Consider the following 25439-nt stretch of genomic DNA (forward strand, 5'->3'; position numbering starts at 1 on the left):
CCGCCCGCAACGACCGACCGACATGCGCCCGCCGCCGCCCCGCCGCAGAGGGCGCGCAATGGCCGCCCCGCCCCTTAAATAGCGCCGGGAGCTCGCGAGAGGCGCGCGGGCCGACGGGAAGGAGGGGCAGGAGGATGGCGCCATGCTGGGAGTGGCAGCGGGGCGGCCGAGCCTGGGGGCGGGGCCGAACGGGGCCGAGCCCTGCCTAGCCGTGCCGAGCCGTGCCGAGCCCTACCTAGCCGTGCCAGTCCCGGCGGCAGGGCAGGTAGGTGCCGTGGCGCGGTGGCGGCGCTCGGTGCGTGGCAGAGATCAGGCAGGTCCCGGCTTCCCGCGGCTTCCCGCCCGGTGAGAGGCTCCCGTCCCGTCCCTGCTGTGCTGCTTGTCCTTCCCCCGGCTCCTCCGAGCTGGCAGCTCCAGCCTGAACAGCCCCTTCCTTCCCCCGCAGCTATGCCAAGCGTGCCGCCGCCTTCAGCGCTCCCTCGCTGCCGTACTCTCCGCTGCCCCTGCCTGCCGGGACGCTCTCTGTCCCGCGGAGCCCAGCCTCGCCTGTTGTTACCCTGCGGTGACCTGCCCCTTCCCCAAATCCCCGCCGCTCAAACAGTTGCCTCTGCTGCCCCGCAGCCCTCCTCTGTCCCGTACGGGATCTCCTCGCACCGCCACAGGCGAAAAATACGGCTCCTGCATCTGTGGATGTCTTGCTCTTCTCGTGTCATCGCTAAATTTCTCTCTCACAACTGCCATCTTCAATTTTTTCCACGAATATTTCTTCCCTCACCACCCCCCTCCCCGACTCATGTCTAGCCTGCCTATAACCTCTCCTTTTTGGCTGTAACTCTCCAAGCTAATTTCAATTCAGGTTTTGACAATAGACACCCCATACACATAATGAATCTAATGTTTCACGTTTCATCTGCCTTCTCCTGGCACCTGGCTACTCTCTCTGATGTTTTCTTCCCACTTCTGAAGTAGACTTTTAAGTCTTTACATACTTGTTGTCTCCATTCTAGTTGCATCATCCCACATCTATAATAATTTTATCATCCCTTTATAATTTGTGTTCTTTCTTTGAAATTCTTCTTAGCAATTCAGTGTCATTGCACCCCTCCATGATGGATCTTAATTGTGTGCTGTTGTCCCAGGTTCTCTCTGTCCCACACTACACAATTCACTCCTCTGTGAATATTTGCAGTGGTGGGCCACAGATTTACTCTTTTGTGTCTTTCCTGGTAAGAACTACTGTCTATCAATCAGATTTGGTTTATTATGGTACATCAAATTTTTCCACAATCTTTCTCTCCTTTTGTGATTGGAGGGAGCTAACTTATTTGAATACTGTACAAGTCTTGTCTCTGCCTTTTGCACAACAGCAGTTCTAGCTTGTCTTCTCAGACTGTTTCAGGACAACCAATGTGTTGAGTGCTGGCACAGCCTCCTCCTGGATGTGGCAAAAGGTTCTTGAGGGGATGAGGATCATCTAAAACAATGCTCCCAAAGCCATGTTCTCACTTTCTCACTTTCTGCCTGTGGCTAATTACTCCCTTTCTTGGTGCACACTAGAAGTCTTGTGGTATGATTCACTCCACCTGACATGAGGCTTCTACCAGAGGCACCAAGTCCAGCCTGCTGCTTTCTCCTCCAGAGCCAGGGGAGGGATGAAATCAACTGTGGAGACAGATAAGACCAACTAAGATGAGAATTACTATACACAGGTTGCAGTCTTTCTTCCCTTCTCTATTGCTTGCCACCCCCAGTAATTTGGGGTGACTGAGCACTAAGCTGAAAGATTTCGGTTAAGTGACTGCTACAATCTCCCCACTCTTCTAATTTCTTTTTTTTTTTTTTTTCCTGCTGGTTTGGTTTTCTTTTTTCCTTTATGCAGACTCAAGAGGCTAAGGACAGTTACATTTTTTGACAGTCATAAAAGAGGATTTTTTAAAAACGGATGCTAGAACTCTACATAAGCAGCTGTCTCACACCATAGTCCTTCCTAACAAAGACTCAGTCAGGTCTAGGAATGTAGTTAGGATTTCCCTTTTTCCTTCTTCCACCTGAGATCTGGGTAAATGGGACCCATTTTATGTTTTATTGCTGTGTGTAGCAAGTATGTGCCTAAGGAGTTAATGATTGCTGCAGCTGATTTTTAGGTAGTGTACAATCAGTTGTTTCTGCCCTGACCCAGTGCCTTGCCCTTCTAGCTGGCTTTGCTCTTGCATGGCTGACTGAAGTACACTTCATTTCTGAAGGGGCTCTTAAACTCATGTTCAAAACTTTTTGTTACAGTACATACTTTTTTTTTTTTTACCTACTTTTTGTATGTGTACAGAGGCTGATACTGCAGAACTTGCTGGAGTTGATTTCTATTTTGCTGCTAGCCTGTTCCTCTCTGGAAGGGGAAACACTTGCCCAGAAATTAATTTGAGACCATGTCACAGCTCAGGTTGAAAGTCCACCATTGCCAGTGCTGGAAAAGTAAACATTAAATTTGGGAAGACCTTAGGAGGCAGCTGATACGCTCAGAAAAGCTCAGGTTCCTTTCAAAACTTTTCTGGGACTCCAGGCTTACAAAGACACTCAAATCTCCTGATAACTTCATCTGCATTCAGTGTAGGATATGTTTTCCCTACACCCAGCTGTCAGCTTGAGGACCAATATGTGTACTGCTCTGAGCCACCTATAGGGCTGACAGACTCATCTTCTCCCAAAATGCATAAGAAATTCAACATTAGTATTGAAGCTGTCAGTCTCTCCTGTGATGCCAGAACTACAGTTCTGTGTTTTCTGTGTATTCTAGAGTGAAATTGAAAAACAATTAACGTGTTGAAAGGAGCATGTTTAAATTGTTAAACTATTATGTTTGTTGGCAGACCAGTCCCTCTGCAGTGTGCTGTACTGTAACTTGTTGCCTGAAGAAATCAGCAGCCATCAGGAAATGGCCAAAGTCGAAAGGTTTGCTTTCCATGTCCCAAGTCTGGAGGAGCTTGCTGGGGGTAAGTAATGCAACATGTGACTTTATACAAACTTGTAATGTGTCGCAGACATTTCTTCACAGAAATCCTTTCTTTCGGATTTCTGTGTCTTCTAGAGGCCAGAGGCCTCAGAAGACAAGGTAAACAATTATTATCAGATGCTGTGGAATGTAACAGGAGTTTCCGGATTGGCTCATTTTCTATGTTTATAATTAAGGGCCAATCACAAAGTGCAAGCCAGGGGACTGAGTCCTTGGCCACAGCTTTGTTGTAGATTCTTTCTATCGATTCTTAGCTAGCCTAGCTGCTCTGCAAACCTCTCTCTATATTCTATTTAGTATAGTCTTAATATATTCTATATAAGATATAATAAATTCAGCCTTCTGATTCAAGAAACAAGATTCACCGTCTCTCTATCACCAGCTGCGACCCACTCAGGCGCAGTAATAGTAATGCACTCTTCAAACTTATCTTAAAGCTCATACCAAAGTCTTTCTACAGCTAGTACATGCAGAATTCCTGCTTTTAGCACACTGAGAAGTGAAGAACAGCACTATTTCTCTATATGTGATGATTTTCTTAGAGCAAACAATGATTCCTCCCCAAGCCCCTATGATATTTAAACATACAGATGGTCTCTCAATTCCTTTAAAACTGCTGAATATGCAGATTTGTGTGCAGGTCATGAAAGTTTGACCACTACACACCAAACTGCTTTACAAATACAGAATCATCTGCCCTCCTCTACCCTCCAGTATTTCTTTCTTTTTCAGGACTGCTCAAAACATAGCTGACAAGATGCTGTGTGTCATGCCAGATCCTCTTGTTTGAACCTAGTTGGCTCCTCCTTTGGTCTTAGACAATGTCTTAGAACAGGGCTGCAGGAAACATCTTCTGTAGTTTACTTCTTTCTAAAGCCTTTGCAAGATGTGCTGGGAAAAACAGAATGGCTGAGGTTGGAAGGGACTTCTGGGTTCAGCCCAGTTGCTTATGAGTTTCTTTTTTTGCCCTAGTAGGAAGAAATTATTCTTTCTTGTCAGCCTCTCCCCTGCAGCAGAAATACTAAAGGGTTTTTTTGCCTTTCAGACTGATCCTCAAGTTCAGTGTCTGCCCCTTTCCTGAATCTGTGTCAGTGTGACATTTCCATGTATTGAGAATGTGTGGTCCCGGCAGTGCCCTGGGTGGTTCCCAATGCTTTTCTCACCCAGTCAGATGGAGGCAGTAGGCCAGGGCTGCTGCAGAGAACACCACATATTTGCAGTAGAACAGCTTGAAGGAGTATCAGAAAAATTTCATCACAAAACAGAATTTTCCTTTTTTTCCTGATCTGTCCTGAGGATCTCCTGTAAGCTGGGAATTGTGTTGCTGTTCAGGTTTTGGGTATAATTTGAGGAGTGCCCTTTTACTGTCCTTGTCCATATACCAGAAGGTACTGAGATGTATTTAGAAATGTACCAAGTACCAGCTACTACTTTTGGTCAAGAGCTTGGTAAATCTGATCTTAAGAAGTATGATATGGCTGAAATCCTAACTGGAGGAAACAAAGGCACAGGAAAGTCTTTGTAAATAAGGAACCACCTGATTTATAGACTTGATGTTCTGTTCTTTAGTTTGAGACACCTGTCAAAGCAGGCCCCCAGGCATGAAAGAACCTGGACCTTTCAACATAGTATTTGAAGTAGTGTATGTGAAGACACTACTTCACATACACTACTAAAGGTTTGGAGCTAAAAAATTACACTACGCACACTAAAGGTTTGGAAGTTGTTTCCAAACAATGCACTCAGATAATCCTCCTTGTTGATTGAGTGACTTTGCAAGTTCTGAGCCTAAAAAAACTTGTCCTTGATATGAAGTAAACCAAAAATTTTAAATTTGGTTTATTATCACGAACACCATTCATTATTTGTCTTGCTGTGACAGTGACACTTGCCAGAAAATCTCCACAAGAGCATAAACATCATAGGCAGTATCCCATGGCGGTAGAAATTTCCAGACAGCAGAGACAGTTTGAGATTATAATCAAGCTATTGCAACCTGTCTGGTTAATGTATGTAGAGAACTGGTTGTTGCTTCAGCTAAATCTTGCTTCCTCCTTTGCTCTTGCATCATATTTGACTGTGATTGTAATTGTCTGCTCTTGGAAGCAAACCCCCTGCTGAATGAGATTGAAGTTTAGCCATGTGACTTCACACTGTGCTGCTCCTAGTGCTCCTTGGAGCAGTCAGTCAGTGTATTTCAATGAAAATGGTTTTTAAATTCTTAAAATTAATTAATGTGGCAAACAATTATCTGCACAAACTTCTGCTCCTCTCTGAAGCTATGTGACAAGTGTAGTAATGTAACGAGTGTTGTAGTAATGTAACAAGTGCCTGCAGACATTTAAATCAATGGAGTAACTTAGGGTAAGCATAAATAATGTATCTTGCAGAAATAAAGCCCAAACAGATACATTTATTGTTGTTAGAAACTTGTCAGACTCTTGGTAGTTTTTCATTGTCAATAATTTTGCCATTATTCTTTATTGCAGTTTTGCAGAAAGGGCTTAAAGAGAACTTTGCTGATGTTCAAGTCTCTGTTGTAGACTGTCCTGATCTGACTAAGGAACCCTTCAACTTTCCTGCTAAAGGTAACCTAGCATTCCTGTCTTTCACTAAGACTTCTCCAGTTTTTTTGGCATGATCCTTCTTAGTTTTGATACTTTAAAGATGTTGAGAAAGCTTAAAATGTTTTTCAGGTAAAGCATATGCATGAGAGGAGAGCTACATTTTATTTCTGGATTAGTTTCTTAGTTGATGTATGAACAAGGACAAGTCATTACTAAGTACTTGTGATATTTTTCTTTTCTTAACCTATAATTGCATACATACTTATTTCATAAGCTTGATTTAGTGTACTGAAAAGGTTTTGAATTCATTGTTATCTTTCAGATGGAGAAATTTTTTAGAACCATGGTAATCACTATCTGAAGCTAAGGAGTTGTACTCTCATTAATTTTTAAATTGCTGGCATTCATGTATGTCAGTAAAGTGAACCTGTCTTATTCTGAATGGGATTCATCTTGTTTTACACTAGCTGTCTGGAAGACAGACATGTCATCTGTGCTACTCATCTGAGTTCCCTCTGGCATCAATATGAAAGAAACACCTCCAGGAGTTTATTCATCCCTTCTTAAAATACATATCCAAATAAGTGGGATGAATTGTCCTGAGATAGCTTTCAGCTTTGCTAAAATTTTGCAAGTGGAGTCCCAGTAGAGTTCTACTGTGTGGTGAGGGCATTACTGGAGAACTGGCAAATGGAAGGTGTTGTCCACTCTGGGAAATTTTTTTGTGCTTAGAGAATGTTATTTTACAACATGTTGTGTAGCATTAAATCCTACTGTGAATAATCTTAGGCCTTGGACTTCTCGATAGTTCAACACTTTATCTTAGCATGCTAGAGAAATAGTGTTCTCAAAGGTTTGAGAAGTTTGAGGAACCAGGTCTTTGGTAGGTTAGGATGCATGCTTATTGAAGATCATTGGGAAAAAAAGATTTTACCAAGCTAACTGGCTGTATTTTTCCAGGAATCTGTGGAAAGCCTAGGATAGCAGATGTGGGAGGTGTTCCTTACCTCATACCTCTTGTACAGAAAGAAAAAGTGAGTTTTTCTCTGTAGCTGTGGGGTTTAATACATTTGTCAAAAGAAAAGCAATAAACAAAACTAAGGACTAAGAGATACTAGGATCTAGATACTAGAATTCTACACTTGTGAAATACACTTTTAGTGTTTAATGAGACTGATTCTGATGTGTGTTGTATGTCACAAAATCTAATAAGAACAGTAATTCAGTCTTGGAATAAAATAAGCAGGGAATATACAGGTAGAATCTATCTTTTAGCAAACAAATGGACATCTACCAAATTTGTTATTACTAAGCATTCTGTTCAGAAGCCATGTTCAACCTATCAAAATTTTAATGAGGGTGAGTGTTGTGAATTAAATGCCTCCAGGACTGCAGTGCACAGACTGACAATTGCAGATCAGAGCACCACACCAAAATCATAGAATGGTTTGGGTTGGAAGAGACCTTAGAGATAGTCTAGTTTCAACCCCTCCTGCAGTGAGCAAGGATGCCACCCACTAGGTCAAGTTGCTCAGGGCCCCATCCAGCCCAGCTTTGGACACTTCCAGGGATGGATGTATTGTTTTCTTTTGCAGGTTTATGATCTAAATACAGTCGCAAAGGACATAGAGCTGCCTGGAGCTTTCATTCTTGGAGCTGGAGCTGCTTCATCCAAAGTTCTTGGAATAAATGCTGAGGTCAGTATGTAAGAGTGATGGTTGTCAATGAATTCATGGAAGTATCATAACAGTAGAGCAGTATCATGCTGGGTATTCCCTATTTACAACAATGCATTTAATAAACACTTTCACGCCACAAACACATAAACACATTAGAAGGAATTGAGATGAGGGGCATCCACTGAGGTGCATACTTCTTAGATAATAAAGATTAATTTTTAACTTGTAATTCTTCAGGAAGCATGCGGTTACCTTGAAGCACGAAAGAAACATGGTTTTTGAAACTGATTGACAAAGACCTGACCACAGGTTTTAATTCCAAGATTTAGAAATATTCCTCAAACTTCCTGGTAAATGCCTTAGAGATACTCCCTGTCAGTTGCCCTCTTGGATGACTTTGTTTCACTGTTGTGAATTTTAAAGACACCACATAGAAAGTTATGAACTGCAGGAGGGGTAGGAGACAAAAACTACAAAAACTATTGCCTATGGAGACCTTGGTTAATTACAGATTTTTTCAGGCATAAACCTTTGGTCTTACTGTCTCCTTTAGATGGATTTATTGGCAGATGAGATAGTCCATATCAACATTAAATTTGGGCCACTGTAATAGTGGTTGTTACTGTACACTGAGAGAGTATTACATAGAATTCCAATACTTGCATGCAGACTATAGATATTTTTTCTTTTTTTCTTTTTTTTCTTTTTTTTTTTTTTTTAACACTAGCATTCATCTTTATATTACATTAAGTTTAATTGTTCAGAAAAAGTAGACCTGTTTTCTGGACCTTTCAATTACATTACAATATTAGTGCATTTTTCTTACCAGTACAGACCTCATCCTGAGAGACAGAGCTGTGTGATGAAGAGGATTTTTTAGTGGGATCATGGTCCAAAGCTTAAATCACATTTATGTGAGTTCAGCTCATTTGGCAGATTCTTATATGTTCTTATTGACTTATTCTTATATATTCTTTTTCCCAGTTTATCCCTATTGTTCAAACTAAGAGTGAAAAAAAGCCTGCTGTAAATGGGAGCTACATTGCTCAGATAAATCCTGCAGATAAAGGGTGCCTGCTTGAGAAGTACAGCAGTAAATACACTGATTGTGAGTTTGGACTGTTGGCCAACCTTTATGCCAGCGAGGGCCAACCTGGTAAGGTGTGTACTTCCATCTAAGGTGACTTTGCAGTGCTTTGTTAATGACTGGAAACTCTAGGTTCTCTTATCAGCATTCTGTGATAATAGTAAAGTAGTAATCCCACAAGAGAAACATGCAAAAATAAGGAACTGATGCCAGTGATTGAGGGGAAGAATTAGTGGAGACAGAGGCACTTGAATTTTTGAGGGATAGGTATTAGTTTACAAAAATTTTCCCATCATAAATCATTCATCCAAATCCAATCCAAACTAGCAGTGACTTAAGGTAATGGTGCAATTACTTGTGTAAATAATACATGGGCACTTAGGTAGTTTTTTGCACAAGTGCTTCTCCTGACACAGGCAGCACTAAGAGGTGCTGGCATAACAGCTGAAAACCCGAGTGCTGCATGGAAACTGAACAGCCTTCTCTGTTACCCAGCGTTTCTTTCTGATAGAGTGGAAGCCAGCTGGTGGAGAGAAGGGAGTTGCTCAAGTCACTGTCTCATACATAGGTAAATCTCTTGCTGCCCAGCTCCCTTTACAGGCAAAGCTAGCATTGAACTAACTAAGGAAAAGAGAGCTGGTCACAAACTGGAAAGATGCAGCAGCACTTGCATGGAAGCTTATCCTTTCAAAAAGTGATCTTGGGTTATCAGCTTGGGAGAATTTAAGAACAGCTTTCACAGACCTTTTCAGACTATTGCAGCAGGAGATGGCAGTAACAAACTGACTTTATCTTCCAGGTCATTGAAGTGAAAGCCAATGGAAGAACTGGGGAGCTTAACTTTGTGACCTGTCTGAGACAAACTTTAGAGAAACACTATGGAGAAAAGCCAGTTGGGATGGGTGGTACGTTTATCATTCAGAAGGGGAAAGCAAAGATTCATATTATGGTATGTTGTTCTCCATGCATGTAACTTCCTTTGACCTCCTGAAAACAGAAGTATAAATCAGGGTGTAACATCTTAGTTCCTTCACTTTATATTTTTAAATGTATGCATAAACTATTAGGATGGGCACGGTACTAAAGTCAGGAGTTGACATTACAAAATCAGTGTTACAAAACTAGTAATTCTGTTTTAGTTGGCATTAAGGCCATCATCTTTTGAAATCTGTGTGCAGCTAAAGAACTGGAGAACTATTGTAAAATGAATTGAAATGAAATACGTGAACTCAGAGGTTACTTATAAGAAACATTAAAGTTTTTAAAAAATAACTGAGCTTCTAAAATGTACCAGGAGGTGGAGCATCCTCACTTCAGTAGTTCTCCCACTACCTGTGCAATAAAAGACATAAGATTCCAGTCGCTTCTTCTGGAAGAAACAGAGTGATGGACACTGTGAGCTTCTTTCAGTCATTTAGGAAAATGAACAGAATAGTGGGGAGGGAAAAAGTAAAGTTGCTAGAGAAAAGGTATCCTGATGCAAGTGTCTTCCTTTTACTTAAAAAGCTTTTATTTTTGCTCTAGCCTCCAGAATTTTCTTCTTGTCCCCTGAATACTGATGAGGATGTGAATAACTGGCTCAAATTCTTTGAAATGAAGGCCCCACTGATTTGTCAGCCAGTAATAGTTTCCAGAGATCCGGTGAGTCTCTTATTTTCCTTTCTAAGTACAGACTGAGGCCTGTAATGAATTTTGTCTTGGATGTGAGAATGGGAGTGTATATATATATATATATATATATATATATATATTGTGTTCAGCTCTTCCAGAGCTGAGAAAATGATTGAGAAGCTTCTTATTTCTGTGAACTGTTTGAATTGTTTGAATTGAGGATAGGTCAATCTGTTCTGAAACCTATAGTGGTTGTTCCTAGTGGATTAATTTCATGGTTCTGTTGCATGTTGCAAGTGTTTGCATCCCAAACCCAACAGTACGGTTTACATTCACTGCTGGCCAACTGGGAGAAATGTCAAGAGCATGGAGGGTGGTTCAGCCACCTGTTTATGTAGTTCACTTTCATAACAACTCCCTCTGCTAATGCTGTGTCAAAAGACATGAAGCATGTGTCCTGTTGCTGATGTAAATTAAAGTCTGCAAAGCCTCATGCTGGAAACTTACCTAGCATCTTTCACAAGCACCAAGTTCAACAGCAAATAATTCAGGATAAACACCAATCTGGTTTAAAAAACCCTTAAGGTGTTCATAATTAGGAAAACTATTTGTTTAAAAGTAACCAGAAAACTCTAGATGAAAATGGCTATTTTATAGATAACAATGCTGTCATAAGTAATATTAAAATGTTTTTTCCCAGAGGTAAGTGGGACATACTGTAGGCTTAAATATGTTGAAGGGTGTGATTTTATTGTGTCATTATGTGGCAGCCTTTGGCCTAAGGCTAAACTGTATCTTCCCATAATCCACTGAGGCATCCTTTGAAAGCATCCATCAGCAGTTGCTCCATTCAGAATCAATGCAACTCATGTGCTGGATGCCTCTGGGTTTCTCCTGTCTGCATCCATTGCAATCTCAACAGCACTTGGCTAGGCCTGTGGTTGTGGAAATGTTTGAATGTCACTACAAGAAGACCAGGACACCATGGCATTCCAATGCCATAGCACTATGGCATTGGAATGCGATGGTCCACCTACCCTATCCCCTTGCAGCCCAGGAAGCTAATCATGTCCTGGGCTATGTCAAACTAGGTGTGGCCAGGTCAAGCAAGGGGATCCTTTCCCTCATGAGACCCCACCTGGAGTGCTACATGTAGCTTTGGGGCCTGTTAGAGCAGGGCCCAAGGAGGGCCATGAAAATGAGCCAAGGGCTAGAGTACCTCTTCCTTTGAAGAGAGACTGGGAGCTGACATTGTTCAGCCTGGAGAAGAAAAGGCTCTGCAAAGATCTTATTGCAGCCTTCCAGTACTTAAAGGAGACTTTTAGGAAAGATAGAGTGAAACTTTTTACCAGCACATGTAGCAACAAAAGAAGAGGCAAGGATTTTAAATTGAAACAAAACAGATTTAGATTGGACATGTGGAAAAAAATTTTTAGGCTAAGTGTGGAGAGACAGTGGAACAGGTTGCCCAGAGATGCAGATGCCCCATCCCTGGAAGTGTTCAAGGCCAGGTTAGATGGGGCTTTGAGCAAGCTGGTTGAATGGAAGATGTCCCAGCCCATGACAGGATGGTTAGAATAGATCATCTGTAAAGGTCTCTTTGAACCCAACCCATTCTAAGATAGATAAAACTGGTTGTGTTGATCTCATGGTTTAGGATGTTAGTTGCTATTTCATTCATTTTTCTTCCCGTATTCATCTAAACTGGCTCTCAGTATTGCAGTAGAGACAGTCCCTTTATCACATGGGCCTGTGGCAATTCAGTGCAAGGGTGTTTGATTTCCAGTAGGGGTTCTTTGGTGTGACTGCATTATTTAATGCCAGTGGAAAGAAAGGTAGGGGGAAAAAGGGGTTAAAAAGGACATCTCAGTCAGATTAACACCGAAAGCTGGGGGCTGTCAGGGTTTCTAAATTCTTTTGTCTTACTGGTTTCACAAGTGTCTTGCAAGTTTTCACTGCTTAACGTTGGAGATGTGTGGAAATGCGTGTCAGGATAGACTATCCCATGACTTAAATGCTGTTCCCATGAGCGCGTTGGTGACGGGTTTCTGTGCGGTGCCAGGGCTTCGATCTGCGCGTGGAGCACACGCACTGTTTCAGCCACCACGGGGAAGGAGGGCACTACCATCAGGACACCAGCCCGGACAGCGTGCAGTACCTGGGCTACTTCCAGCCCGCCGAGCTGCTCTTCCGCATCGACCGGCCCCAGGAGACGCATCCCGTCGGGAGAGACTGAGCCCCGGCCGATTGCATCTTCCTCAAGTACAAACGCTGATTTTTGTAACGCTTTCAATTATCACTGATCAGATTTAAGAATAAATATGAGAATAGTCAGCTGCCGCCTTCTTAATTGTGTCAAAGGGCAGAACTTGGTGTATGTGTTTCATTGGAGTTACGACCGAATTTAAATGGTAATTTAATAGCAATGTTACTGTATGTTTTCCTTTTGTTTGCTTGAGCTTCCTGAGTGGCCACAGCAGACCATGGGGAACTAGAGGTGAAGTTATGTTTAGAACGGGACATGAAACCAACTTCTGGTCAAAAATAAGGCCGGAGAAGCAAACTGCAGCAGCTCCGAGCTTCTGCGCTCGGCCCCGCCCCCTCCCGAGTGTCTCCGGAGGCAGCCGAGCCCACTCGGCGCTGGCCCCGCCTCCTTCCGAGTTCTCTCCGAAAATGACCGAGCCCCCTCGGCACTGAGCCCGCTCCCTCGCGACCGCCTCCGGAAATGGCCGAGCCCGCCCGGCGCTGGCCCCGCCCCCTGCAGGGCCCGTCCCCTACCGTGTGCGGGCGGGGGTCGCTCCAAGATGGCGGGCGTGCCGGCCGTGCGCATCAGCATCGAGTCGGCGTGCGAGAAGCAGGTGCAGGAGGTGGGGCTGGATGGCAGCGAGACCTACCTCCAGCCGCTCTCCATGTCCCAGAACCTGGCGCGCCTCGCGCAGCGCATCGACTTCAGCCAGGGCTCCGGCTCGGAGGAGGACGAGCCGGGCTCGGCGGGCCGGCCCTGGGCCGAGGCGGGCGAGACGGAGGATGAGGAAGGTGAGAAGGGCCGGGAGCCCGAGCCCTCCCGCCGGGATGCGGCTGCTGGAGGCCCGCCGCGCTGAGGCGGTGCCGGCCTGCGGCTCCGCGGGAGGTTGGGCCCGGCCTGCCTTCCCCCCGGGGCTGGACACAGTGTTCGTGACCCAGCCCCAGTAAATTGGAGAGGGAAAGACAACACGACATCGCATCTACTGTTGTCATTTCATGCCGTTATGATCTCCCTGTGGTTCAAAAATCAGCTTTACACGTACCTTTTTAATGTCCTTTGGTTTTCCTTCCTTTTGTTTTATTTTTAGGGTTGGTAAAGTTCCAGCCATCCCTCTGGCCTTGGGATTCAGTGAGGAACAACTTAAGAAGTGCCTTGACCGAGATGTGTGTGTTGTATGACGTTCTTAGCATTGTGAAGGATAAGAAGTTCATGACTCTAGATCCCGTCGGGCAGGATCCCCTTCCTCCAAAACAAGTATGTTGTACCTAGTTGAGCGCTTTGTGTGGCTTGATGCTGAAGATATTATTCCTGTGGACTTTTCTTTTTCACGTGTGATCAGTACAAAATCTATCAAAATGTTCCTTTTGATGTGTTAGTGCAGTGCTTTGAGGGTCAGAGTAAGGCTGGAGATGGGAGTTGAGATCAGTTTCAGAAGCCTCTTTGCTGAAGCTTTAAGTCAAAATGCTACTTCCAGCTGTATAATGGTGGTATGAAAGTAATTCTGAATGAATTACTGGACATCCAGCAAAAACAAGATATCAGTCACTGTCAGTTAGTTTCCACTAATAATAAATAAATATTAATTAAAATTATATAATATAATAATAATAATAATATTAATAATCATTGTCATCATCTTTCGTGAATAAAGTGCAAGTATCTTGTTGTTGTTTTGGTACTAGAATCCTCAGTTTCTACAGCTGATTTCAAAAAAGAAGTCATTAGCTGGAGCAGCTCAGATCCTGTTGAAAGGTGCAGAAAGATTATCCAAATCAGTTGCTGAAAATCAGGAAAATAAGCGACAAAGAGACTTCAACTCTGAACTGCTAAGACTGAGACAACACTGGAAGCTGAGAAAAGTGGGAGATAAAATTCTTGGTGATCTGAGCTACAGAAGTGCAGGTAAACAGTAGGATCTTTTTTCACAAGAAGGGATATTTTATGAAGTTGTCTTTTTGTAACTGGAAAAAGAGATGGAATATATCTTAATAAATTATTTCAATGTGAATTTATTTATGAGACAGGTTTATAAAGGGAGAACTCTTGTTTTAGTATCAGCAAAAATATCTTGGCATCTTCAATCCAGAAAGTGATTTTAAAAGCTAACTGTAGTATTTTACTAAGAATTTGTTCAGGAAAACAATGCTGCATTTGCAATGTAGTTGATCAGTTGACAGGCAGACTTTGTAAATCCTTGGCTTTTATCTATGTTTGGTGTGTAAAGCATTAAAAAAAAACAGTGAAGAGTTGGTTACTTTTTTTTTTTAATCAAAGATTAGAAAATCCTAGAATATCTTGAGTTAGAAGAGACCCAAAAGGCTTATGATGTCTCACTCCCTGCTCCCCAGAATTCAGACCAGGTAAAACAAAACCATATGACTAAAGAGTGATGTTGAAGGTGGATTATTGTACCTGTTATTCCTACAGTTGAGAAGTGATGCTGAGGATATGCCTTAATTCATGGATTGCATTTAAAGGGGTGAGCAGCCCAGGGTTCTAGAGGCCGTTATGGAGTGACAAAGTGAATACAGATCACACAGAACTTAGGATGTAGGTACAAAGCAGGCATCAGAACCAAATGTGTTGGGTTCCTGTTGGCATTGGTGAGGGAGGGGGAGGACAAATTGAGATTTGTTCATGAAAAAGCTGTAGATGTACCCCCGGCTATGTATTGTTTCTAGTTGATTTGCCCTGAACTAGGTGAACTGTGTCCTGGATGAAAAAGATGTACAGATGTACAGATACGGGTATCTGCTTTTATCAGTCCCTTAATGACTGCCTATGAAGTTACCTAGGCAAACATCATCACAATTCCTTTAAATCAATAAGGATGTTGTACCTTTAACTACCTGCTTGCAAAACTTCACACATTTCCTTTTTGTCTTTTTTCAACCAAATATCTTTTCCTTTTTTCTCCTTCCTTGCACCTAATGACTCAATTTCAAAAAACTCTCAACTTCCTCCCATAATTATTGAATACTCTGTGTTAACTTACTGTAAAATATTACACATTGCACAGTGGAGGATTGACATGCTGGTACAGTGGCATAAGCTTTCTTATTTACCTGAGTTTTTTTAAGAAGTCATTAAGAAATGTGACTCAAGTGCAGATCTGAAGATTTGGAGACTCAGAATTACATATTCTTCCAAAACAGAAATATGAGCTTTTTATTTGCAGAAGGTGCTCAATATTTAATGTGTATGTCTTTGTCCTTTTTTCCTCAGGCTCCCTTTTTCTTCATCATGGCACATTTGAGGTGATAAAGAACACTGACATTGACCTGGATAAAAAAATACCTGAGGATTACTGTCCCTTGGATGTTCAAATTCCAAGTGATTTAGAGGGATCAGCATACATCAAGGTTTGTCAGAAAAACCTTAATAACCTAGTGGAGTTTTGTTTTAGAATTGTATGCTTGCAACAGAGAACAAACATTAAATACTGCTCCCTCTTGCCTAGGTTTCTATTCAAAAACAAGCACCAGACATTGGTGACCTCGGGACAGTCAATCTCTTTAAAAGACCCTTGCCAAAATCAAAACCAGGTACAGTTCATATGTTGTTTTAGGAATATGCTCTCAAGGAATGAGTTTGCATATGATGGTTGTTTGAAAATTTCAGCATATAGCTGGGAAGAAAAGTAAATAAGATTTCCCTTATTTAAACTGAAATATTCTGTTTGGGTGCTGCTTGGGCTGCTGGGGAAGTTATGCTTTCAAAGCATGCTCCTTCAGTTTTCCATATGTGTTTATTCAGTTCTGAAACAGAATTATTAGGGTTGTATTTTGAGTATTCTGGAGCCCCTTTTGGTAGACATTAAAAGTTTAAGCCCAAAACTGAAATCAAACCAAGGTGTTGTGTTTCAGTGAGTTACATCCCATTAATTCAGCTGAACTAGTGATTGTTCACTCTTCACTCTCCCCCTAATGCATCATTTGTGTCTGTTGCTCAAATGTTTTATCTGGATCTGAAACTCTGCTGGTGGTCTGTGTGTTAATTACCAACAGCTCACCTGGCAGTGATAGTACATTGATTCATTTAATATGTGCCAGTATGGGAAGTTGTAAACTTTTGGGTTAAAAAGCCATCCTTTACTCTGTAAAGTTAGAAATGAACTGGCAGGATTTTATTTCACAGTTGTCTGATACAGATGCTGGTGCTGTCCTGAACATAGAGTGCTGTACTATGAGGTGTTTCATATGGTATTGAGGGTACATTATGCAGCTTGTGTGCTTACTCACTCCAGAATCTCCCAAGAATTTTGGGTCTCTAAACACTGTGAAAGCACATACGTGCACTGAACATTACTGGGTAGTTCATCATAGAGTGAATTTAATAAAGCTGGAAATATCATTGAAAGTAAACTAAAACTTAAGGAACAGAAGTTCATAAAGAGAGGCCTTCACAAAAGCAATGGGAATGTAATACACTGTTCTGTAAGGGTGTTGCACTTCACAATATACATGTACAATATGTGCAATATAGTGTGTAAAATTGAATCAAAATTAGTTTTAGTTTTACCCTCAAGTGCTTGCTTAACTGAGATAAAATTCTGATAATACTCAATTTGGGTATAAGACACTGACTGCTTTATCTTAGTGGTTACACCTGGCTACTGCATAATATTTGGCATCTGAACAAAAAGGTGGCTTCTGTTTGCTCTTCCCTCCTGCAAACATTGATTTATACTTTTCAGGTTCTGCACACTGGCAGACAAAGTTGGAGACTGCACAGAATGTTCTTCTATGTAAAGAAATTTTTGCCCAGCTGTCACGAGAAGCTGTTCAAATTAAATCACAGATTCCTCACATTGTAGTGAAAAATCAGATAATTTCCCAGCCTTTCCCAGGTAGGAAGCTTTTTAAGATGCTTAGCCTACAATTGTTTCCTTAAATACTGATTGATGCCACCTTTTTTTTAACGCTCTGTCCTTACAAAAGAAAAAATAAACTCCTTGATTTTCAAAGGTTTTGAAAAACAGAATTTCAGCTAATGCACAGTAGTTTCTAATGTACTCTGTTTTCCTTTGTGGTTGTTTTTTGTCAGCAGCACTTAAAACTGTCAGATGTAATGCCATGTGCATGTGGCAGTTTGGAGCTGAGCATAAGTCATTGCTCCTGGATTGCGTGTAAGAAGAAATTCAAGACTTGAGTTTATGAGTCCTCAAAAGACTAAAAACCTAAAAGCCTCTTCCGTGAGGATAATTAAACAGCATAAAGGTGGCTCACAGTCAGTGGTGAATCCTCTGTTCTTACAAGGGCTACACAACCCTTTGTATCATGCAAAGAATATGTTTCTGGATTGCTTAAAATGTGTCTGATAGTTAATCACTCCTTCTTTGAGAAAGGAATGGGGTCCTGGGGACTTCTTTTTGTGTGGGATTGAGTCATAGAAATTGATGTGGAATGCATCTGGTGAGTTCACAGTTGTCAACACTTCAGTGAATATCAAGTTTTATTTGCCTTTGGTGCTGTGCTCTCCACCATCATTCTTTGATTTTTCTCTGATACAGTGAATACTTGTTGTTAAACTACTCAGTATAAAACATGAAGAAGTTCTCAGTAGCAATCTTGAAAATTGTCAGTGCTCACTTTTTAAAATCTTTTTTCCCCATCTGCTTTGTACAGGTTTGCAGCTGTCTATTTCTCTGTGTCACTCTTCCAATGATAAAAAGTCACAAAAGGCTGCTTCTGAAAAACAGAATCCAGAGGATCATCTCTATGTTCTGGAACATAATTTGCATCAACTTATCAGAGAGGTACTGCATATATGGCTGAAGAGTTCTTGGGCTTTGGTTCAGCCTTCTGCCCAGTGTGTGGCCCTGGTATAACAGCCAAGTGCCGCTAGAGGCCAGTCCTTCTCCATCCATTTGTGGAAGGCAGCTTGGGTTTCCATGGGTGTGGGTGGTTTGGGAGTTCCAGTTAATGCTTTCTTGGCATGCTGGTTCTTTACTTAGCCTCAGACCTGGCTGCTCACTTCAGAAAAGCCATGTGAAGCTTGTCCAGTAGAGTTCATCAGTTCTGCCCTTTTTTGTGTCTGATAATGCTTACCAAGCCCTGTCAGTGAGCATCTGGTCAGCCATATCCTCATGAAGGAACAATCAATTGCCATAATAGCTTTGTTTATTTGAAGGTCCACTTCTCTGCTTCAGCATCTTGGATTCTTGAATAATCTAGCAGAAGCTGGGGTACGAGGTTGAGGTTATCTCTCTTCAGGAAAGAAGCCCAGTTTTGCATCTCTAAACCATGGAAACCATGTTCCAGAGAGTGTTCACCTCTTTAGAGCATGGCTCTGCAAGTCATGCAGTCATGTGGAACAGTCCAGTGTTTTAAACACTGATTTAAGGTTCATGAAGCTTTTGTTCAGTGCCCACCTTTCCTGTGAATTTCCTTTACTTTGGACATACTGCTAAAACTTTCTGTACTTCAAATTTTTTTGTTTGAAATACTTCCTTTATTTTTAAGTGACCATTCTTTCTGTCTCCATAGATGTATATAAGGAAGACTTATTAGTTGGAACTACTGCCATTGTACCAAATTTCTTCTAGCTAGCACTTTTTTTTTCTAATTACTTTCTATAAGGTTTGAAAGACACATAAATTGAGGAAGGAAAGTATGAAGAACTGTCTTTAAAATGCTGTCAGGCTGAAAAAGTTAAAAAGTTCCACTTTTTGAAAGCATGTACACTCAAAAAACTTGATGTAAAGCAACATATTGTAGGATACATAATATTTCTTGCAGATACATTATTTGGTGCCTTCCTTTTATAACATCTGTTGGTTGTTGCAGTGTCACAAGCAAACCCTGAGCTCGACAGTGATGCCACATCCAGCTAGTGCACCTTTTGGCCATAAGAGGATGAGACTTGCAGGGCCCCAGGCTTTTGATAAAAATGAAATCAGTTCTTTACAGTCGAATGAAGGACTTCTGGAAAAGATCATAAAACAGGCAAAGCATATATTTTTGAGACGAAGGTGGGTCACAAGATACTCTTGTTACAGTAACATAGAATACAATTGTCTATTTTAAGTGTTTTTAAAACTAGCTGCTGTTTCTTTCATGGTTAATACGGTCTTTTTTTGTAAGTACTAAGAACCAAACATTATGAAAAAATATGAGAAAACAACATTCAGCTAGTAAAACGAAAAAATACCAGATTTCTTTGAGATCTTTGTGACACTTGCAATATAAGCTGCTGATAATTGTCCCTACTTATCTCAAAGTGCATAAATCCTTTTTAGTATTCTTAGCAGTGCAGTAGCTAATACTGAGTAATACCACTTCAGTTGTGCTGCAGAATGTATGAGAAATGTACAGAATAAACTGTACTTCATTAGCACCAGAACAGTGCTGAAATGGAATTTTGATCCACATGTTTCTGTTAAATCTAATAACCTCCTTGCTTCCTGAAAGCAAGATAACAGCACAAACTGCCTGGATTACTGTGTGTGGAATATGGCTTTATCTTCTAGAACTGCTCGAACCATTGACAGTCTGGCGAGTCGGATTGAGGATCCTCAGATTCAGGCTCACTGGTCCAATATCAATGATGTTTATGAATCCAGTGTTAAAGTTCTAATAACTTCTCAAGGATATGAGCAGATATGCAAGTAAGTATGAGAGTGCATGTCCTTTTAGTTGTAAAGGCATTAAGCAAAGGCAGCACGTATTTACATTGTGCTTTAAAAGTTTAGATTCTCTTCAGACAGACAAGTAGGAGTCTGTTATTTGTGTGTATTTGTTTTTCTGACTTCACTGTAGGATGAACAGTCACCTTAAGAAAATGTCACCCACTTTACCCTTTAATGAAGATATCTTTAGTACATCTTTAATTAGTACAGTTTTCTCTCAAAGAAGAAATTTAAGATAAGAATGGACACTTGGTGGTGGCGGGGTCGGGGAATTGCCTTTGGATAGAGGTGACTGAATACAAAGTATCATTTGATGGTGCTGCATTCTAAACTTCCAGTCCGGTCATCGAAAGCTAATCTGCTCAGTCCTGGCTTGGTTGCATATGTACTAAAATGTGCAACTCCTGTAATTCATGCAATAATTATGCATGTTGTTACTGAAATATGAGATTTGATGTTCCAGAAGTAAATGCTTGCAGACTGACCAGCAGTGAATTCATCAATGCATCAACAGTGTTTTCTTAGAGCAGTGTGCTCTGGCTGTGACTGCAGTATGGGGCAACCTGCTGTGAGGCAAATGACTATTGGTGCATTTCCAGTCTTTATCCCAGAGTACATAAGCTGCCCAGGTTTTGTCTGTAGCATAGAACACACCATTTTCCCCTGCACAACTGGCAGGAAACTTGGGTTGGGACAGGCAGGGAGCTGTGAAGCTTCCATGACCTGAACAAATGGTAGGCCAGGTCTGGGAGCATGCCACAGAATATGTCACCTGCCTTATAGAGGCAGCTGTTGTGGTAACTGATGAAACTGGAATATTTGGAGTTGCTGTCCCATTCTGTAGGCTTTGCGTCTGTCTTAGGAATTCTTGTCAATGATTGGGTGGGATTCTGCGTTCTTAGTTTCCTGTTTTCTTAAGCGTTTTAATGCTTTTTGAATAAATATGGATCTTGTCTTCAAAGATCCATTCAACTACAGCTGAACATTGGAGTTGAACAAATCAGAGTTGTGCATAGAGATGGAAGAGTTATTACATTGTCTCATCAAGAGCAAGAACTGCAGGATTTCCTTTTATCCCAGGTAGACTCACGTATGTTATACTTCTCTTTCTCGTGATGTTTGGGAAACAGAAAGAAGTTAGAATCTTGCTTTCATCTATGTAGAAAATATTTAAAGTTCAAATTAAGATAGTGGAGAAGGGAAGCTGGATGACTGAATTTTCACTATGTTTGTGTAGAGTCTTTAGCAACTGTTACTAAAATATATTGCCATTTTTTACTAGGGTCAGTAGTCATAGTAATTTTTCCCTCCAATTTAAAATGCATTTCTTTATGCTGCTCATTATGGGAGAAGCAAGTAGGTGGTAATCATAGCAGACAAAGTATTCTATATATGAAACTTACTGTAGCTAAGTTTTTAATGAACCCACAATTACTGTCATTTCAACATTGTCTGTTAATGCTCACTTTACATCTGTTGTTACTAAATCAGCTGATACTTGAATGAACTCTTGTTTTCTTAATTGCTTAGAGCAACCTGCTGGTTTTATTCAGAAGTAACAATCTCCCCACTATGCATTATAAATAGTCAAATACAGGTCTTTAATAACAGTGGTTGGCCTGTTGCAGTTACATAAAACTCCATGACACAGAAAACAAGTTGAAACAGATTCTGCTGAGGTCGTGTCTTTTTGATCGAGTGTTGTCAGACTTGTTCACAGAGAACTGCTGAATGGTGCTGGATACTTCCTTGTTACAAGGGTTTAAGTCATGATACAGGAAAACAGTAGCATTTAAACTCCTAAGCTGTTAGAACTCAGTGCTTACACTTGAGCATTAATGGAGATAATCATGCATGTGAGGACCTCAGCTTTTTTTTTCTGAATTTTTTCTGCTAATACTTTCTCTTATTTTTATATATTTTACAGCGGAAGTCTTGTTTCTGTTGAAATAGAGGATTGTTTGCAAACTAATTTTCTGAGACCTAAATAAAGATTTTTGTAAATTGATAGCATCATTTAAATAATTTTTGTAAATTGATAGCATCATTTAAAGCATCATTTAATCATTTAAATTAAAATATAAGAGCATATACCAATGAAAAATTCATTTAACTGCATAATAGAGTGGTCTTCTTTTCTGTGGAGGAACTAGTCTAAATCCAAATAACGCAAAGTTCTACCATCATATTAAAAAAAGTTCTCTGAAAGTAGAGAACTTAAAATTACTTTTATAAGTAATTATTGTACAGAAAACAGACTTGCTAAACTACATAAGCAATTCTTTCTATGGTCTGCAAATATTGAACAGAAAACAAACCTCTTGTTATGTTGCAGATGTCACAGCACCAAGTACATGCAGTTCAGCAGCTTGCAAAAGTTATGGGCTGGCATGTGCTGAGTTTCAGTAACCACGTTGGTCTGGGGCCAGTGGAGAGCATTGGCAATGCATCAGCAATAACTGTAGCATCACCAAATGGAGACTATGCCATTTCAGGTATGTTCCCTCGTGCAAACAGAACTCAGATCTTTCTGAGAGCATGTATGTTTGTAGAATATTTTGCTATAAATTGACAATATGCTTTAAAAGTCTACAGACTATCTGTTTTGTGTATGGAATTGACATCTAAATAGAATAGAATCAACACCTTGCCCAGGAAGCCACTTAATATAAACCTGATTTAATTTACACAGGCTTGAAAATATTTCTTATAGTCACTGTGGAAAATTATATGTATTACATGAATACATTATTTCAATATATTATTTTGATAAATATTATGTAAATATTTGTTTATATAATATATGATTATAGATAATTAGTTATATGTATTATTATTAGCATAGAAAAAAGCGATTATAGAAACCATCAGGATCCTGAGAGAAGGAAACAAGATAAACAACAGGATCACAACTCCAAACTTAGGGAGAACAGTTTGGTCTCTTTAGGGATCTCTTTGAAAGAATCCTATGGGATATGATCCTATGGGATGGAAAGAAGAGGGGTCCAGGAGTGCTATTATTATTGTTTTCAGGGGTCACCTCTTTCAAGCTCAATTATGGTTATTCCTAATGTTCAGGAGGTTGTGCAAAGGTGACAGAAGACCTGTATGTATGGACAAGGAGCCTGTGGCAGAACTCATGACATAGGAAGCTCCAAGAGATTATCCCTCCCAGGACAACCACTTATATAGAGAGACTATCCAAGCATGCATTGATAACGATAGGAAAGCTAAGGATAGGACAGGAATGTGGTGAGGGATGTACAGGGCAGCAAGAAGAGCTTCAACAGGTATGTCAGCAGCAAAGGAAGGATTAGGGAAAATGTGGGACTGCTGTTAAATAGAGAGAGTACCTGGTGGCACAGGACATGGAGGAGGCCAAGGTACTCAGTACTGTCTTTACTTTGGTCTGAAGATTGGCCTTCAGAAATGGAACTGTGAGACTCATGGGAAATTTTGGAGCAAAGATTCAGCCTCAGTAGTGGAAGACCAGGTTAGAGAACCTTTGAACAGACTTAGACATATACAAGTTCATGGGACCAGGTGGGATATATATCCATGACTGCTGAGGGTGTTGACTGATGTCACTGCAAGGCCACTCTTGATCCTAAAAGGCCAGGCTCAGGAAGGGCTCCTGAGGACTGAAAGAAGGCAGATGTTGCATCCTGTGTTCAAGAAGGAAAATGTGGGGAACTGTAGTCTGATCAGTCTCATTGCAATTACTGGGAAGATGAGTTGGAAAAAAATAGTCTTAGAAGAATTCTCCAAACATACCGTGGAGAACATGGTGATGAGGAGTAGTTGGCATCAATTTGTGAAAGAGAAATTATGTTCAATCAGCCTGATAGTTATCTCTTTATAGAAGGTTAGCTTGATAGATGGGGGGAAAGCTAGGTGGTACCTCTCTAACTGTTCATTTAAAAAGCCAACACACACCCGTCCCCAGCATGAAAGCACAGAACCCATCCAAGCCAGTGAAGGACCACCACCCCTCCATTAGTCTCACAGAATTTTGTGATTAAAATTAACTGCCTAATGACTTAGATCCTGTCTCTTTGAGAGAAATCCACTAGAAACAATATGTTTTTCAATATAATAGTGGGGAATACATCCAAAGAAAGAATGAGCAATGAAGCCTTTGCCCTTCCTGGCATCATTGGGCAAAAAGAAATGCATTTGTTAGGTGGATATTTTGGGGTTTATTAAAAGTTTCTCTGTCTTGAGCTAACCAAGAACCTGCAGTGCGAAAGCAACGAAATCATGGAGAAGTGGGAGATGAGAGAGAAAATCCAGAGAAAAAGCTTTGAGAAAGAAAGGAAGAGAATTTCCCTTGTTTGCTTTCAGCATATTTGTAATTGAGTAGGAGTAAAGGATAGAATACAGCAGGAAGAATATTCAGTATGAGGAATGCCTCCAGTGCAAAAGTGCTCATTGAGATCTCCTTTCCCCACAGTCCGTAACGGCCCGGAAAGCGGCAGCAAAGTCATGGTTCAGTTCCCACGGAGCCAGTGCAAGGATCTCCCCAAGGGCGACGTCCTGCAGGACAGCAAGTGGAATCATCTCCGGGGGCCGTTCAAGGAGGTGCAGTGGAACAAAATGGAAGGGCGGAACTTTGTGTATAAGATGGAACTCCTCATGGCTGCCCTAACTCCTTGCTAGTGAAGCGTCAGCCTCTCTCTGAGTGCTTTGAGGTGTCTCTGTGCAATGATAACTGCCAGTGCAGCAAAGGGAAATGTGAGCTATGGGCCAATACAAGAAAGCAAAATCAAATTTATTTCCTGTACAGAAATAACCATTTTGGTATTTGTAATTAAACCTTTTTCGGTGGCATATAAAATACATACAATTTTTTGTAAAAGTTCCTTTCAGCTGTATCTTTGAAATTTGCTCTGTCCAGAGTGACATAGTAATTTTTTGTTTATAAAATTAAATTTGGCAGTCCTTGAGTTGATGCATTCTGGAGTTGGAATTTTTGTACATTGATGGGGATTCTGGGTGACTCCTTTCTTTTTGAGAAATATGTTTCCTTAACAGTTTCATTTGAGAGTGTTACAAAGTCACTGCCTGTAGCAAAGTCTTTCCTCTCTGATAGCCTGCGTCACGTTGACTACTTACTTGTTTTTTGAACTTGTTTTTTACAAGAATATAGAGGAAAGGGCCTTACTTGGCTGGCAAAGTTCTGACAATTTTAGTTTGTGGGTGACTTGTGACTTAGTGACTGTATAGAAGGATGTAACTCTCATGCAGTGAACCTCCACACTTGAGCATCTGGGTCTTCCTTCTGCATTCTCCATGATTGTTTATTATCCAGGGAAATAATAATATCTTCCTGAATATCAGCTCTCTTGAGTTCTTTCAAAACAAAAAAGTCACTTTTTTATAGTTTTGGTTGTAATTTTAGCCTTCTTGAAACATAGTATGGTGTTCAACAAAGCTTTCATTTTGTTTGGTACTTAAGTGCTAAGGGTCTTTTCTGCAACTGTGTAAACTGGTTCATATTCATGTCTGTATTGTCTTATGAGGTGTCTGTCTATATGTATATATATGAACTTCTTGCACATAAACATGATCAAATTGAGCATCACACTTCCATGGTGACAGTTGTTATTTTGT

At 40.9% G+C, this 25439-nt stretch overlaps 2 protein-coding genes across 3 annotated transcripts; both read left to right on the forward strand.

The window, feature by feature from the left end:
* Positions 1 to 188: 188 nt before the first annotated feature.
* Positions 189 to 12285, forward strand: C2H11orf54 (chromosome 2 C11orf54 homolog). Of its 2 annotated transcripts, none has more exons than XM_063148860.1 (9): positions 189 to 265; positions 2865 to 2987; positions 5497 to 5595; positions 6535 to 6608; positions 7170 to 7271; positions 8238 to 8414; positions 9140 to 9289; positions 9865 to 9981; positions 12014 to 12285. In XM_063148860.1, exons 2-9 carry the CDS (start codon positions 2930 to 2932, stop codon positions 12185 to 12187), a joined length of 951 nt encoding a protein of 316 aa, XP_063004930.1. In that variant the 5' UTR covers positions 189 to 265; positions 2865 to 2929; the 3' UTR covers positions 12188 to 12285. The 2 variants fall into 2 exon arrangements, with proteins under 2 accessions (XP_063004930.1, XP_063004931.1); XM_063148861.1 differs by having other exon boundaries at positions 255 to 345.
* A 450-nt stretch (positions 12286 to 12735) lies between these two features.
* MED17 (mediator complex subunit 17) lies at positions 12736 to 25412 on the forward strand. The gene is made up of 12 exons (XM_063148862.1): positions 12736 to 12987; positions 13284 to 13450; positions 13879 to 14098; positions 15422 to 15558; positions 15657 to 15741; positions 16893 to 17045; positions 17824 to 17954; positions 18985 to 19169; positions 19668 to 19805; positions 20789 to 20906; positions 22162 to 22321; positions 24280 to 25412. Exons 1-12 carry the CDS (start codon positions 12756 to 12758, stop codon positions 24483 to 24485), a joined length of 1932 nt encoding a protein of 643 aa, XP_063004932.1. The 5' UTR covers positions 12736 to 12755; the 3' UTR covers positions 24486 to 25412.
* Positions 25413 to 25439: the final 27 nt, after the last annotated feature.

The sequence above is a fragment of the Melospiza melodia genome, chromosome 2 (assembly GCF_035770615.1).
Source record: "Melospiza melodia melodia isolate bMelMel2 chromosome 2, bMelMel2.pri, whole genome shotgun sequence".
Taxonomy (NCBI): Eukaryota; Metazoa; Chordata; class Aves; order Passeriformes; family Passerellidae; genus Melospiza; species Melospiza melodia.